The sequence below is a fragment of the Suncus etruscus genome, chromosome 14 (genome assembly GCF_024139225.1).
Source record: "Suncus etruscus isolate mSunEtr1 chromosome 14, mSunEtr1.pri.cur, whole genome shotgun sequence".
In the NCBI taxonomy this organism is placed as follows: domain Eukaryota; kingdom Metazoa; phylum Chordata; class Mammalia; order Eulipotyphla; family Soricidae; genus Suncus; species Suncus etruscus.
Window position 1 is genome coordinate 24201110 of NC_064861.1, and position 18038 is coordinate 24219147.

Genomic DNA, 18038 nt, shown 5'->3' on the forward strand with positions numbered 1-18038 from the left:
ACCCGGTGATGCTCAGGGGTTACTCCTGCCTATGCGCTGAGAAATTGCACCTGGCTTGGGGGACCATATGGGACGCTGGGGGATTAAACTGTGGTCCATCGTAGGCTAGCGCGGGCAAGGCAGATACCTTACCTCTAGCGCCCAGAGTCAGTCCCATATTTTTCACATTTTTAACTAATACTCCTGAAAGGACTGAGTTTTTCTATTACTTCTCAGAGATGCTCTAAAAAAATCTGGGGTGGCACCATATTCAGCAATGCTTCCGCGTTACTTCTGACTGTATCAGGAATCATTCCTGGCAATACTGCAGGACAATATGGGATGCCAGGGATCCTGGTTCAGCTATGTGCAAGGTAAGTACCTTCCCTGCTGCACCATCTCTCTGGCACCAGATGCTTTATAAAAGCTAATGCCAATTCCTTTGAAGTTTTATGAGAATTTCTTGTGTTTGCAAAATTGGTACTTTTGAAATTCAAAATACAATTACAAATGAGTTTCTAAAAAAAAAGGTAAATGGAAACCTAATTTAGAAATATATTAAACCATGGGGGCCGGAACAATTGCACAGCATTAGGGTGTTTGTCTTGCATGCGCTGATCCAGCTGATTCAATCCCCAGCACCCCATATGATTCCCCGAGCCTGCCAGAAGCTATTTCTGAAAGCAGAGCCAGGAGTAACCTGAGTACCACCGGTGTGGCCCCAAAACAAAATAAAAAAGGAAAAGAAAAGAAATATACTAAATGAGGGGCCAAAGTGATAGATAGTACAGAAGAGTAGATAGGGCAGGGTATTTTGTCTTCTTTGAAGAGGTAGTTCACCTTTTTAGATAAGTTGACACTAAGGTATTTGAGTTTCTGTGATACTATTGTGAATGACATAGGTTTATAGCTTCTATTTCTTCCTTATCATTATTTGTATATAAGAAGGCCATTAATTTTTTGTCTGTTAATTTTGTAACATTCATTTTGTTGTGTTTTGTCATCATATCCCACCACTGCCTAGGGTTGCTTTTGACAAAACTGCTGTAAACCTTAAGGATACTTCTTTGTACATAATTTTCTTTTTGCCTCTTGCTGTCTTCAGTATTCTATCCCTATCAGTGGGATTCATCATTGTGATTAGATTGTCTTGGGATCTTGGGTGGTTTTCTTTGGATCTCTTTTAGCTAGTACTCTTTGGACATGCAGTATTTGGTTGCATGTACTTTTTAACTCTGTATGTTTTTCTACAATGATATCCTTGACTATTGATTTTTCAGAGATTTTCTTCCTGGGCCTCTGGGACTTCAATGATTCTTAAGTTATTTCAATTGAGTTTATTTCAGACCTCTATTTTTATCTGTTCACGTTTTTTGAGTATTTTTTTCCATCTAATTGTTTAAGGCTCTTTTCCAGCCTCTTCTGTTGTATGGAGTTGTTATGCATCTCATCTTCCAACTCACTGATTTCATCTTCACCAGTTGTTACTCTATTGGTGAGGCTTCCCAGTGAGGTTTTCATTTCAGCTACCAAGATTTTTACCTTGATATTTTAGTTTGGAGTTTTCTTATTTCTACTTACATGTCCTCTTGTTTCTTATTTGTGGTTCACTCGGTTTGTTACATGGATTCTTTGAGTTCCTTGAACATCCTCCAAATTTCCTCTCTAACGTCTTTTTCAGAGAGGCTATCTAGGTGGCCATACTTGTTGGGTCTTCAGATCCATCATCTTCATTCTCTAAGCATTGTGGTGTTCTGTGATGCTTTCCCAAAGTGTCATTTGCAGTGTGTTTTTTTCTATGTGTTGTACTTGTGTACATTTATTAGGGGATAATAAGCTCAACCATGCTCCTCTGATTTTGTGTATCTAGGCAGGAGAAGCCTGTGTTCCTTCAGTGGAGGAGGGGCATCCCTTTCAGGTTAAATATGTCCTTTGGGGAAGAGGACTCTTATCCCCTCTGTTTCTCAGGGTTTCTGGAAGTCTTGGCTGAGCTGGTGGTGTTCCTTCTGCTCTTTTCTGAATAAAAGAAGCCTGTGTTCCCTCAGCAGAGGAGAGGCATTGCCTCTCAGATTAAATATGTCTTTTAGGGGAGAGAGCACTCACCCCTCTGTTTCTAAGGGTTTCTGTCAGCCTCAGCCCACACTCAGCCTTTTTTATTTTTTAAAACAAAATATTTTAAATGAATAGATAAAAACATAAAATGCAGTGATTATTAACATTAACATCTTGCATTACTTGCTCCAGAACTTAAAAAATTAAAAAGTGGCTGGAGTAATAGCACAACAGGTACGCCATTGTCTTGCACATGGCCAACACAGATTTGATCTCCAGCATCTCATTTGGTCCTCCAAACCTGACAGGAGTAATTTCTGAGCACAGAGCCAGGAGTAACCCCTGAGTGCCACTGGGCATGCCCCCCCAAATAAAGAATTTTAGAAGACTTAGTGTATGACTACATGGTAAAGCTAATTCTGTACACACATCTATATAGCTCTGCTTTTGATACTGATATTATAAAGTCAAAGTTTTGGTATTTGAAGGATGACTCAAAGCAGGCATGGCTGCTTTGCATGTAGTAGCCTTGGATTCAGTTCCTGATGTGTATTTAAAATTCTTAAGACTATATAAATTCTCTTCATAGAGTTGACATAAATTTAATGTTGATCATTTTCATATGATTTCAAGATTAAAATGTTAATTTATAAACTTGAGTTCAAAATAACGTCAGTGGTTTTAACTTTACATAAGTCACATCATATAGAAGACAGTCTATGTTTTTTTCATTACTTTAACTTTTTATGGTTAAACATATGCATCTGTATTTTCACTTCTTTGTGTAGTACTCTACTCTTTCATACCATAATTTAAACCTTAATATTTAGATTTTTCCAATTTTTGCTCTTGTAAATTATGTTTTAGTTAGTTTTGTTTTCAGGTACATGTATATGTGAGTTTATCCAGAGATAAATGTCTAAAATTAGAAATGCTAGATTGCATGGTAAATCCTTTTCAGGTACCCTAGTTATTACCAAGTTAAGTTCTAGAGTTCTGTTCATGTGTGCCTTGTACATGTCAAATCAGTTCTAGCCAATGGATACACACACAGAAGAAAATAAATGGAGTTCATTTTTAAATAGCCTAAGTGTTGTTGAAATTTATATTCCAATGGCAAATAAAAAAATAAATCTGAATTTCACTCAGTATTACTGCAGAGTACAAGGGAGAGGACCATTGTAGTAGTAGCTTGAGCCCTCTCAGTAATTGGGACATTACCAGTCTTGGGACCTACAGTCATCCCAAGGGCTAAAAAAGAAGGAAGGACCAAACAAAGTGAGAAGGAATTGGAATTTATAAGGTTATAAAGAATTGATCAGAAAGTAACCCAGAAGTGTCTGAGGGATACTACAGTGGATAGTGTGTCTTGCACTCATGATCTGGATTCCCAGAATCCCATATGGTCCCCCTTGCCTGCCAGAAGTAAGCACCTGAGCACTGCTGAATGTGGCAAAATAAAGAAAAGAAAAGAAAAGAAAAGAAAAGAAAAGAAAAGAAAAGAAAAGAAAAGAAAAGAAAGGAAAGTAGTTCAGCGATTTTTTAAATTATTATTTTACTCAGTTTATTTCTGGAGGAACTATAGACTGGTTTTGGCTGAGGTCAAAGTTCAGGGGCAGGGGAAGCTTAGGAACAGTGGACATATGGGAACCTTATCTGTTAGGTTTTTTTTTTTTTTTTTTTTTTTGGTTTTTGGGTCACACCCAGCAGCGCTCAGGGGTTATTCCTGGCTCTACACTCATAAATTGCCTCTGGCAGGCACAGGGGACCATATGGGATGCCAGGATTCAAACCACCAACCGTCTGCATGCAAGGCAAACTCCCTACCTCCATGCTATCTCTCCGGTCCCACGTCTTATGGGAAAGGGTTTTTGTTTGAAATATTTTCCATCCACAAAGAGGAGGGAGATTTCTCACTGTCTCAGTTTCCCAAGATATTATTTCCTACGTTTAACATTATTAATACCAGTGAAAATTGATTATCCACTTTGAAAGACTATAGGGTAGCCTTTTTTCACTTTTTTTGTATATGATTGGGGAGTAAAATAATCTTTCTTCTTTATGGCCATTCAGATTTTGTCTTCTACATAAATAAAAATTTTATGCTTTCTAAAAAGTGCTTAAAACAAGTGTATCCCTGGCATTATTAATTAAAAAGCTGAGGCTGGAGAGATATAGTACAAGAGTTCAAGTTCTTGCCTTGCCTCCTGCCAATCCCAGTTTATCTCATGAGTACCACTTTCCTTAAATGAAATTAATAAAAAAACTCTTAATTATAAAGTTTAACAGGTATTTACAAAGCGATTCAATCCCAATTCAAGTCCAGATTTTTTCTAGTTAATAATCAAGTTGTTCCCTCTTTATTCCTTTATAAATCCAACTCTATCGCTTCATGCCTAAGTTGAACTGTTACATTTTGTGTCAGTGATTTTCTCATATTTTCATGCAACTTTACTCTTGTATATATTCTAAATAGTATGCTTGATATATACTTTTTTAGAGTTGGGGTCTCATTCAGTGTTAAAGAGGGTAAACTCTGTGCTTGGGGCTAGTTACTGGAGGTGCTAATGATGGAACTCAAGCTTCCTGCTTGTAAATCATATGTTCTAGCCCATTGAGCAATCTGTCCAGCTCAAGTACATTATTTTTGTCCTTTACATAAAAGAAATAATGCCACATTCTCTCTCCCTCTTTCTTGTCATTCTACATGATTTTTTTATGATTTAGAGGCCATTTCTATGTGGAATTAAGGGAGACCAAGTGGGGTTCCAACGATCAAATCTATGTCTGCCACATGCAAGGCAAATGCTCTACCCACTATGCTTTGGCTCTAACGCATTACATGTTTATTTCTTAATTTATTTCAAGGTATATCTTCTAAGAGTCAACTTTTGTGCCTCTAATGTAGCTCATTTATTTTCAATACTGCAAAATATTACACATCATGATGATGTTAATATAGAAAGTCTGTTTCCCCTTGCCAACCACTGTGAGCAGTCCCATTTTTTACTGCTTTCATCCTAATTTCTCAGAACCTGGGAGTTTAAACTCACTAGGAGAATAAGATTATAGGCAATGCTTAAGGCAAATGGCAAAACCCCAAAGACATACCAGACTATTCTGTAGAACCCTTGCATTTGAAGTATTCTTGTCATTTGATAAGGAATGTAAAGAGTCTATTAAAGGCTATTCAAATACTCAGTTTTCCTATGTTACATTTTGTGTAACTCTTCCACAAAATACCTATACTTAATTTAGTCCTATGTTAAGTTCCTTCCCACATGGGGAGTCTCTTCTCCATTCTCCTCTAACCCTAAACTGTTCTACTTTCTGAATCTGAACATCTTTATTCCTCAGTATTTTCATTCAGAACCTGGGAATTATTGGAAAACAGATACCTGCAGTATCCCGAGTGTTTGCTGTTTTTTTACCTAAGTTTAGTAAAATTCACTAGTAATACCTCTGTTTCAAGATTTTGTTTAGGGAGAGTTCTGTTTTTATTACTATTTGAATTTTCATAATTATGAAAGCCTGATTCAAGTTTTCTATTTCTTTCTCAAATTTATTTTATTTTACTAAGATAGGTAGCATGTTTTATTATTTAACTATTATAGTTTAGATTGCATGTTTACAATAATGTTAATGTTCATGGTTTTAATGTAGATAATTACCAAATCTCACCAGTACACCAAAGCTTCCAAGATTCTCCACCAATGTCCTTAGGTTACTTCTAGTTAGCCTCTTCATTCTCCACTATCTTCTCCACCCCTTGCTGGAAATCTTAGTTTTGTAATGCTGGGCAAGGGTTATCATTTCATACTGTTTATTCCCTCATTTGATTTCTCTATAAACCACAGGTGAGTAGGACAATCTGGTATTTATTCTTCTTTCTTTGACTTATTTCACTTAATACGAGATCCTTCTAGTTTGAGCCTAATATTTCATTTTCTCTATGGCTGCATAATCTTCCAAGTGCAAGGAGATAGGAAAGAAAGCATTATTTCTTGGGTGTTGGACCACACCAGGCGGCACTCAGGGGTTACTCCTGGCTCTGAGCTCAGAAATTGCTCCTGGCAGGCATTGGGAACCATATAGGATGCCAGGATTCAAACCATCATTCGTCCTGGGTTGGCCATTTGCAAGGCAAACACCCTACCACTGTGTTATCTTTCTGGCCTCAAGAAAGCATTTTATTGAAGTCCAAGAGAGAGAAAAAAGAGGGGAATAGAGTATAAGATATTATAAGGGTTGGAGACCACCAGTTGTAAGGGAATGACATTTCATTAACTGTTGGGTTAAGTGGTTGTTATCCTATTCAGTAGATGCTTGTTACTCATTGAATGGAAGCACCTTATTGGAAGCATCCTTTGGATTGGTCTCTTACCCTACCTATTCTACACCCCAGGGTGTGGTCTTGCCTTTCCAATAAAGTCCTCAGGTCTCAGGAAAAAAATGCTGTGGTTTCAGTTTTTTCACAACTGAGCTATCTGCTTCTGAGGAGCAGACAGTTTGCATGTGGAAGTTCCTCAACCTGTTTTATCCCCTTAACTATGTGTGGATTATTTCCTGCATCAGCATTTGCTTCCAGGCCCATTTTCCTCCAATCATCTGGGATTGGGGCATAAGGCTTCCACTACAATTATGTAAAATATAATATGTAATAATTATGTAATAATATGTAAATTTTGGACAGAGTATAAAGAACATTCAAGGTTTTGGGGGGCTGATTTTGGACCACACCAGTGACACTCAGGGGTTATTCCTGGCTATGTGCTCAGAAATCACTCCTGGCTTTGGAGGACTATATGGGATGCCAGGGATCGAACCCAGGTCTGTCCTGGGTCAGCCCAATGCAAGGCAAACACCCTACCACTCCAACTCCAACATTCAAGTTTTTTTAAAACAGGCAAAAGCTTAGTTTCAAAGGGGCTTAATATGAAATAGAATATTGAGGTGTATTAGGATATTGATTGGGGAAGCTCCTAAACAGTGCTCTTATTAGGTTATTTAGGGGTAGATCTTAGAGCATAATTTTGATTGGGGTATAGAGTGGAGGTGCCTCAAATCTGAGGAAATACTCGATTTTAGATTATTAGATAGGTATTAGTTATTTTATTAGATATTAGTTATTATTAGATAGGTATACATTTATTAAGATGTGGTAAGAAGAGGTTTAGTGAAGGTGTGGCCATGGGCTATAGGAATGTTCTGGTTCCAGGGAGATTGACCCAGAGGGCAGAAGGAAAGAGGATAAAAGATCAGAATTTGACACGAGGTTCTTCCCAAGAGAAAAGTGGAGCATGAAGAACTAATGAGAAAGGAATGGAGCAAGAGTAGTGAGAAGGTAGAGTTTATAAAGGAATCTTTCATAATGTCCTCAACTCTGACAGTGAATAATGTGGAATAAAAATAGAGATGAAGAAATATTAAGGAGATCTGAATAGGTTGCCCCATGTCAATTTTTAAATACAACTTGCTGCTATTTGAAGATTTTTTTCCAAGGTTCAGCCTCTGAAATGTCTATCAGTGGACCCTAGAAGATCCTTGGGATCCTTCAGTCTGTTGATTCTGGTCAGCTTTGTAATACATAGTGATAATGAAAGTATCTTTATTACCCCCAAGTGGGAGAAAATGAGTTTTCCTCTCTTATGAGAAAGATGAGATTTAGCACTCTTTACAACAAGAAGATAGCCCAAAGAAGTAAATCCCTTTTATCTTGAAGACACCCATTCTGGTGGCACTTGAAGCAGGCAGTGAGAACCATCTTCTGAACTCCATGACAGTTTGAAGTGGGACCAGAATTGGGGTAAAAACTGAGAGGATAGGATCCTGACAAGTACATTAATGAGACAAACTAGTTTCTGATCCCTCTCCTAATCACATTTTCCCTTGAGTCTTATGCCTCTTTTTACTTGTTAAGCACCTCAACAAGTGTTCAGTGGGACAAGTGGAAGGATTTGGGTTCCCATGTCTAATATTTGTGATTTGTATTTAATGGTCAGGAGCAGCTTGACTGATAAAATCCATTGTCAAGGATGGTCATTCCTGCCTTACTGGGGCATCTAGATTAGTAAACTTGTATATAGCATCAGCCTATTAAGATTGAAAGAGGATGGGGAGGCAGAGAAATCCTGCTAGAAAAGGGAGAGTGGGAAAATGTGCTAGAAAGAAAGCAGGGGTATCTGGTGACAATTAGTGTGCAGGGTCGTTCTAGAAAAAGATTTTAAGGAAGTTTAAGATATTTACCACTTTATTTGAAAAATGTTTAGAGTTGGAAGAGTATTATTGAGAGATCCACCAAGAATCAGGCCTCCCTAGTCAAGGCTGTGTCACAGTAGAAAATTAGTTGTTTAGAATTAATGTTCTGGTCTAGTTGAGGAGCACAAAAGGACTTTGGGGAGATACAAGGCTATGTGGAGTCATAGAGACTCCAGAAGGGAATTACTAGGTTTAGTAACCATTTAGAGTCTAACTTCAATGAAAAAGGAAAAGGAACCTAAGAGAAAGACCCAAGATTACAGAATCACTCTAGGTGTCCCCAAAATGAAGAGATTAAGCCAATATGACTGAAAAACTCAAGACATGCCAGGATGTCCTTGCAAATACATCAGTGGTTTCTTAAATATACAGAACAAGCTCAATAGATGTATTTAAAATATAAATTTGGGGGAGACTTGAGTTCAATCCCCAGTACCACATGAGTCCCAATACCAAATGATTCCCTGAGCATGGCCAAAAACAATCTAAGCACAGAGTGGGAGTAGCCCCTAGGAACTGTAGGGTATGGCCCCAAAACAAGCAAACAAAAAATTAATATATGTGTTGTTTTTGTTTTTTGTGTGTTGTTGTTTTGTTTTGCAGGGGAAACACCTGGCAATGTTCAGGATTTACTCCTGGCTCTGCACTCTGAAATCACTCCTGGTGGGACAGGAGTGGGTGGGAGTTGTCTGTCCATACAGTGTTCTTCTGGGCTTCATGCTTAAAGGAAAACACAATGTCAGGAGACCTTGATACCCAGAAAGCAAGAGGAAACGTGTCCTCAAATTCCTTAAAGTGGGAACCCACTTAGATAGTATGTAGACTTTCAAATGTACAGGGCCAGGGAGATGGTGCAAAAGGCTAGAATCCAAGTAGTCAGGCCTTCTGGTGGTCACTTATCCTAGGACTGGTCTCCCACCTCTCAGAGAAGTCTCTTAGGTTAACCATTTGTGCATGTGACAAACTCTCCTCAGCACTGTGTAGACATTCCTATCCTGTGCAACATTAAGGGCTCTCAACCAGTGATTTTGATGTGGTTGGAAGTTCTGAATGTGTGGCATCATTTCATGTGAGTATCCCTGGAGATCATGTCTGATCCTACTACTATATAGATCCTGATGGTATTGAAAAGGAACATTAGGCCACTGCTAGGCATTGTGAAAGTGTGCAGGCATCTCTTCCCTGGCCCAGAAGTTCCCTTCTGACCATGAGAGTACATGTGTCATTAAGGACTGATCTGTAACTCCTGCTCGGGTCACTGAACAGCCACGAAGTGGTCTTATGTTCTTCTTCCACAGACTCTTACACATAATTAAAGAAGGCTGATAAAACATTAACATTTATTAAAGTGGGAAAAATGTTAAAATAACTTCAAATGTTTGAAGAATGGATATATGATTAATTGCATACTTTGATATTCAACATTTTAGAAAATACAACTTTATGTGAGATACTTATGTGGATGAATTCAGTTTACAGGAATGAAAAAGGCAATATCTTTTAAAGTATGAAATAAAATACATGCTATAAAATAAATTACAGAGAAAGACATGTTTATTTTAGATGATTTAAGTTAATAAATCAGATAAATTTGATTTCTATATAAGAAACATAATAATAATTTAAACATTAATTTATCTTTAAATGCCATCTCCTATATAACTTATAAATATATAAACCTGTCTGAATACAATTTAAAAGTTGATAGTAGTTCTGTTTAATAATGAAAACAAAGTCAAGCTAATACAATTTCCATAAAGTTAATACACCATAGTTAAACTTTAATAAGATTATAGGAATTTATGCTTAAGATGATATAACACAAGATTACAAAAAAGAATACTCATTTAGATGAAAAATTCTGTCTCTTAAATATTTTTATCTCTGATAAAAGGGTTTGCTGAGCAACAAAACATACATTAGCCTTTGATTTTAACCTCAAAATCAAATGTCTATTCATCCATATATAAAGAAATAATTAGACAAAAAAGTAAGTGAAGTGACAGAGAGAATTTCAAGTAATATAAAAAATAATAGAAATATAAAATCACCATTTAGGTACTACAGTATTAATTACTATAGAAAAATGCCCAACTATAATACAGAAACATATTTGCATATTTTAAATATAACCAAATATTAGGGCCAGAAAGATAAAATAGAACCAAATATACATCTCATAAAATAAATGCGACTTTTCAAATGGAGAAACTTGTCACATAATATCTTACCCAGATGATTAACAATAACATTACTCTTTAAAATAATTTATATGTAAGTCATAAAATATAAGGCACTGATGGAGGGAAGTGGGTGTTCTGGTAGAATTGTAGCTCTGAAAGCATTTTAGATAGGTCACTGAAGAAATTTGCTCAAACTCATTAGGTACTTTAATTTCAGTTTTCAATTTTTTGGCTTTTAGACCATACCTGGCAGTGCTTAGGGCTGATCCTGGCTCTTTACTCAAGGGTCACTTGTCACTCTTGGCAGTGCTCAAGGAACTATATGTAGAACCAGCAAGGCAAGCACCTTCCTGCTGTGCTATCCTCTCTGTCTCCTGCTTTTTTCTTTTAACAACAAAAGTTAATTTCCTTTGTTATTTCTAAAATCCAGTTTACTGAGAGTTGAAGTAATTTAAATATTAAACACTTCATCCCAAGAAAGAAAGTTCAAAATTAAAGTCAACCTTGGGTTAAATCTAAGCCAGAAAGGTGTTCTTCAGTTTTTTTTTGAATTTTTTTGTTTGTTTGCTTTTGGGTTACACACAGTGATAGTGATACTCAAGGGTTACACCTGGCTCTGCACTCAGGAATTACTTCTGGCAATGCTTGGGGGACCATATGGGATGACAGAAATCAAACCCAGGTCAAACTACCACAAGCAAGCACCCTACCTGCTGTACTATCTCTCTGGCCCCCACCATTTGAATTTTCGCCTTGGTTATGAAATAACATTGTCTAGTGCAAACAAGTCCCCTCATATTTTACTTTGTATAATGAGTCCTATATAGGACTAGCTGGCTTCTAAAGTTCTGATATTTGTTCTGTCCTAGTGTCTGATAATTACCAAAATACTAGGAATTTATATATTTTCAAAATAAAAAGGTGCCATAAATCCAATTTTGTTATTTTATCATCTTATAGTTGGAAAGGACTTAAAAATGTTTTATTTTAATATGTGGAGGGGTTGTGTTTGGGCCACACCTGGTTTAAATAAATAAGTGACTTCTCCTGGCCTGGCTTGAAGGACTGTACATGGTGTTGGGTATTGAACCCAGGTTGGGTGCCTGCAAGGCAAGCACCCTTTCACTACAAGTAGATAATTTTTTAATACTTTCTGACAAGCAGAACCTGAGTGGAGGGGGGTAACCAGGCTGGGGCACGGGCTGCTGCATTTGCTTTATCTGTTTGCAAAAAATTAATAGAAATATTAAAACTTCATTCTCTATACTGTTTCTGTTGTGAACATTCCCAACATTTAAAAAATTAATTAGAGGAATGATGATAGGGCTTAAATAGTAAAGCACATGCATAGCACATGCAAGGATTCATTTCATCAGCACAAGAACTTCTGAGTTGTTTTTTCTGGCTCCCCAGATACTATTAGACCTGATCACAGCAGGACTCATTCCCATAACAGTTATTTTCAATAGAAGCATTACAGTTTTGTATGTCCCAGCAGGTAACTAATCAGGTGGTACCATTAAATATCGGTCATCATTCCAAGGAGGAGGTTTACATCAATAATGTTAAAGATTGGAGTAGTTTATTGTTGCTCTCTTAAATTCTCTATATAAATATTGGCCCTTTTCTATGTGAAGTATGCCTGCCTCTATGTCAGTATCAGGGATCACCCAGGGCATCCACATGTGTAATGCACATGCTTCTTCAGTGATTTCTGTTCCAAACATTTTTGGGGTTGGGGCCTCCCAACCCAAGTGGTGCTCTGGGAGTCTGGGGGATACTCCCAGGGATTTTGACCAGCTGGGGCAGAAGAAAATTCAGTTCTAGGACCACAGATTGCTGGGGATGAGGGCACATGGTTCCCAGGATCTAACTTGGGTCTTTTTTCACATAAGGCATAAATTCTGCGCTAACTCCCCAACTGTGGCCCAAACTCTTTATCATTTAAGGCATAATTAGTATTATTGATATGTCCCTGAAAACATATCAGCATGGTAATATTGCTGCTTTAATTTTAGAATTAAAATAGAATATTTTAGAACTAAAATAGCTTGCCAAGGTAAAATAGTGATGATCAGAACAACTTAAATTGTTTTCCTATTCCATTTTATTTTATGATTGAGTTGCTAAGAAATATCTCTCTTATTTCTATTGTCTGTATGCTGAGAGGACAAATCACTAACTGGAAATATGTCTTTTCCTAAGGGACTTAATTGATTTTAATGAACTTTTCTCCCTCATATTTTTGTAGTTTGTAGTGACAAATTTACTTTTTATCCTTGCCTGTCTTTCTTTCCCTACATTTAGAAAATGGTTCATTGATAAGGAAAGGAATAGACATCTGGATATAATGAGAGATTTGAGACTTAACTAAGGCCCCAAACAATCACCACCAATCTACACATAATATAATTCTGGAAAAGATCCCTCTTTTACCTCAACTTTGTCCCCATACCTATTAGTAAATAAGTCCAAGTCCTTTTTATTTCCACCATCTTTTATTTTGGTTTTGGGGCCACACCCAGAAGTACTCAGAGGTTAAGCCTGGCTCTACATTCGGAGATCACTCCTGGCAGGCTCAGGGAACCATACAGGATGCCAGGGATCAAACCCAGGTCGGCCACATGCAAGGCAAATGCCCTACCCACTTTGTTATGGCTACAACCCCTATTTCTACCTAATTATCTGAAGACCACTTTTCATAAAGCATTTCCATGGTTATGACTGATCATATGCAAGAAATTGGTTCATAGATGATCTCTAACTTCTAGAAAACAAAAATTAAGAAATTTATGAATATACTCTTATCTCTTGCTTCTTAAACTTTTACTGATAAAACAAAGGAGAGCTGGTTCTTATAAATGTATAACTTTCTACGAAAAAATAATTTTAGGATAAAAGGAAGCAATTCTAAGGCTAGGATTAATGAGTTTGTAGGAAAAATATTTAAGCTACATATAGTCATCAGCTACTTGAACATGGCTCTCTGACCCCCGAGACCTAGTCCTATTAGGATTTGGGGCCTCTCCAGTGCCATGGGGAAAAGGAAAGTTGGGCATAAAACGTTTAAGAAACCGAAACTCACTGTTGCCAGTGCCAGTGACTGAGCACATTTCATAGGAACAAGGCTGTGATAAGGATCCATTGGCCCTACCTTGGACTAGGTTGTTAGAGAAATTACAATCATCATAGAAATGCTCTTGAATTGTGAACTTTTCTTTATATGTAGAAATCTTTTGGTAAATGTGTATAACAGAGATCACTGTGACAGAGAGGAGAAAGAGAAAGGAAAGTACAGCTAGAGAAATGACCAAGTATTTAGTGGATGGATTTACCCTTGTCGAATGCTTGGATGGATCTCGGAACTGCAGGTAAGGCTCAGAAAAGCCATCTACCAGCAGAATGTTGAGTGAGGCAGTCGTGGAAAGAGCTGGTTGGCCATGATCCTGAACAAGAATCATCAGTTTCTGCATCATGGGATCTCTTTCAGATATCTGCCTCGATGTGCGGATCTCTCCATTTTGTTGTTGAACAGAAAATAACCCAGGATCAGTGGCTTTAAGTAGATGATATGAGAGCCAAGAATTCTGTCCTGAGTCACCATCCACAGCTACCACTTTAGTCACTAAGTAGTCTGCCTCTGCAGACCTGGGCACCAGGTCATTGCAAGGCAAAGTGCCATTCTGCAGTGGATATAGAATCATTGGGCGGTTATCATTATCATCCAAGATGACCACTCGGACAGTAACTTCACTACTCAGTGATGGAAAGCCCCCATCCGTTGCTTTAACCACAAATTGAAAATCTTGAATGGCCTCATAATCCATAGTTCTCAGTGCATAGAGCTTCCCATTGTCCGAGTTTATGGAAAGGTAAGCAAAGACTGATAGGTCCCCACTTTGGGGAGGCAATAGCGAGTATGTTACTTGAGCATTTTCACCCATATCCAGATCCTCAGCATGAACTTTACCAATCAAAATTGCAGGACTGTTATTTTCTCGAACAGTCAAGATATAAGAGTCTTCCTGAAATTGTGGGGGATTGTCATTAATGTCAGATATTAGCACCTGTATCACAGTCTCCGTGGACAGATTGGGTGGCCCAGTGTCCACGGCAACAAGGGTGATATTATAACTCGAAACATCCTCCCGATCCAAACTTCTGTCAGTGACTAGCGAGTAAGAATTCCTGAATGTAGGCTTGACAGTGAAGGGAAGGTCATCTCTGATGAAGCACGTGATTTTCCCTCCTACTCGAACGTCTCTGTCTCGGAGAGAGAAAAGAGCCACCACAGTCTGTAGCGGGGAGTCCTCAGGAAGAGGGCTGGATACAGAGGAGACTGTCACTTCAGGAGGATTGTCATTGACATCCACCACTTCTACCAGGACTTTGCTGTGAGCAGAGAGGCCGCCGCCATCCGTAGCTTGAATGTCAATATCGTACGTTTCAACAGCTTCAAAATCCAAAGGGCCCTGGAGTCTGACCTCCCCATTTTGAGGGTTAATCTTAAATGTCTGGAGGATAGGTTCTGGGTTTTGAGCTAAAGAGTAAGTTATCTCCTTATTGGAGCCTTCGTCCAGGTCAGTGGCCGTCACCGTGGCCACCAAAGTGCCAATGGCGCTATTTTCCGGTACCTGGGCACGGTACACCAGCCGTGAGAACTGGGGCACGTGGTCGTTGACGTCCAGGACCTCCACCCGGATGTGGGCACTGCCAGACTTGGGTGGGGACCCGCCATCTACCGCGGTAATTGTCAAGTTGACTTCAGGCTGCTCCTCTCTATCCAGGGGCTTATCCAACACCAGCTCAGCATATTTGGGCCCGTGACTGCGGAAGCGGGTGTGCAGGTGGAAATAGGAGTTGGCACTCAAGGTGTAGTTTTGGAGACCATTGAGACCCACATCCAGGTCCTGGGCACTCTGCAGAGGAAACCGTGAACCCAGAGGAGTGCTCTCTGGAATCTTTAAAACCGGCTCCTTGTTTAGGAAAACTGGGGCATTGTCATTGATATCAAATACCCTGACCTCAGCGCGAAAGGACTGCAGAGGCTCCCCTAAGACTATTTCAAAGTGCAGAACGCATGGGTCGGCCTTGCCACAAAGTGACTCCCTATCCAGTTTCTCTTTTACAAACAGATCCCCCGTCTTGCGGTGGAGCCGGAAATGCAGTTTGTTGCCCTCGGAAACAAGCCTTGCCCCGCGTCCAGCCAGTTTCCCTACCTCCAGCCCCAGGTCCTTTGCCACATTAGCTACAAAAGAACCGCTCTCCATCTCCTCCGCCACTGAATAGCGGATGGTTGCCGCGCCCCCCACAGATACGCACAGGAAAAGGAGAAAAGATTGCACTTGCCTACTGTGCAAGAGTTTCCTAGGTACCATCGCCATCGTTCTCACACTCGCTCTAGCAGCCGCCCCCTGCTGCGGATCTACTTTCACTTTTCTGCCTCCAGGTTCGGCAACTGCTGCTCTCTGCTTGACCAGCTTCTAGGCGCAGCTCAGCCAATGGCTGGCCGCGTCGGGCAAGCTGTTTTGTACCTGGAAGAATATTTGCATTGAGCAGCTCAACTCCCCAGCCTGTCAAATGTATTAATAGAGATGTTCTCATTCTGGAGAGTTAGGTAAAGGTTGAAAGTTTGTTGCCAGAGCAACAGGGGACTCACCTTTTAATTCCCTTTCAGAAAAAAAGGTCCTTGGGAATTGAGAAGCCAATCAGGATACTCCTTGAAGGTGAGGTCATCCTATCAGCAGCCGACTGGGGCCCCACAGCAACAGATCAGTAGTACGCTACTCCAGGCAGCTCGCCCAGAAACCCAGGGAATGCAAAAGGACATCTGTAAGGTCTGAAGGAGTTCTAGCCCAGTGGGAGGGGGTGTATGGAGGCTTGGAGGAAATAATCAGTAGGAAGAAAGAGCTCATCTACTGGGACCCTGTAGATACACTGCCAGGGAAACTGGCCAATTAGCCTGTTGATATGTACAAATCCTTATCCCCAGAGACTACAAATGCTTAGGAAGCAGCCATTTATACTTATGACATCAGGCAATACATTTACTGAGTATGATTTCTATTTTTTCTATATAGTTCTATCTAGTAGTGTGTTAAGTTTACGTCTCCCTAACTTAATCCTGCAACAACTTTATGAGGTATATACTCGTAAAAACTATTTTTAACACATGGAAAAACAATCTGGAGAGATTATTTCATTCCTTTTAGAGTTCCCCACCTATTATTAGAGAAAGAACTCAATTTGATTTTTGTCTAATTCCAATATCTATACTCTTAATTAGAATATACTGTTTTAGATAATATGAGTGGGTTCACCAAATGAATATAAATGCTTCCTATTGAACTTGAAAAAGAAATGAAACTATAAATTAATTACATTATTGAAATGACTTGATAGAAGTTTGATAACTATTTATAATCATAGGATTATAGAATGTATGAGAATGATAAGGGAACTGATAATATTGAGGTACAGTCTCTCCTGCCTCCACCCACCTATTTTTGTTTGGGGGGGGGCATTGCAGATAATTAAATTAAGGCCCAAATAATGAAAGTGTTTGCTCAGTTCATGCAGCTACTCATAGTATAGAAACACTAGATACTAGACCTGTCTATTGACAATTTTGCTCATGCTATACCACACTCTAACATCCCCAATATAGCTAGAGCCCAGACCAACCCCCTTTTCTCCCTTTCTCATATTCCTTTCTACCTTGATTCATGATTGAATGTCACTTATACAGTGTTTAAAATCCATCCCTTCATCAATACACATTTCCTGCCACCAATGTTCCCAGTAAACTTCCTTCCCTCCTCCCTGTTTGCCTCTATGGCAGACATTTTTTCTTCTCTCTCTCTCTTTCTCTCTCTTTTATTTTTTTCCTTTTAAACACTAGTTTGCAATATACTGAAGCGGTATCATGTATATCATTTTTACCTCCTTTCAGCACTCAGTGCTTGTTTAAAGTGATCATTTCCAACTATGGCAGGCACATTAAAAGCAGGTTTCATTTTCAGTGTTTTCAGAGTCTGTGCTACACCACACTCCCACTTCCCCAATATAATAGCCAAAGCCCAGACCAACCCTTTTTTCCCTTTCTCATCTTCCTTTCCACCTTGATTTCTTTTCTTCCCTACCCTTCTTTTCCCTAGACTCTGGAGTCAAGTGTTATCTAAGCTTCCTTCCTTTTTTTATATTATATTTCCTAATACAATTATCTTATATATCACAGAGAAGTGAATCATCCTGGGTTTGTCTATATTCTTCTGGCTTACTTCACTTAACATCATACATATGAATAAAGAACCCTTATATGCTGCTGGTGGAAATTTTGTCTGGCTCAACCCTATGGAAAACAATATGGAGGGCCCTCAGTAAACTTAGAAGTGAGCTGCCACTGACCCAGAAATTCTGTTTTGGGGAATCTATCTCCAATACTTAAAAACATTCATTCAAAAGACATATATGCAGGGAGTTTAGCAATAGCACAGTGGTAGGGTGTTTGCCTTGCACATGGCTGTCCTAGGATGAACTTCAATTTCATCCCAGGCATCCCATACG

At 38.9% G+C, this 18038-nt stretch overlaps 1 protein-coding gene across 1 annotated transcript; it reads right to left on the reverse strand.

The window, feature by feature from the left end:
* Nucleotides 1–13423: 13423 nt before the first annotated feature.
* PCDHB1 (protocadherin beta 1) lies at nt 13424–15856 on the reverse strand. Its single transcript, XM_049786883.1, has one exon. It carries the CDS (start codon nt 15854–15856, stop codon nt 13424–13426), a length of 2433 nt encoding a protein of 810 aa, XP_049642840.1.
* Nucleotides 15857–18038: the final 2182 nt, after the last annotated feature.

Excerpts from the sequence above, each read along its gene's own strand:
- PCDHB1 (XM_049786883.1), bottom strand. The coding sequence starts at position 15,856 with ATGGCGATGGTACCTAGGAAACTCTTGCACAGTAGGCAAGTGCAATCT.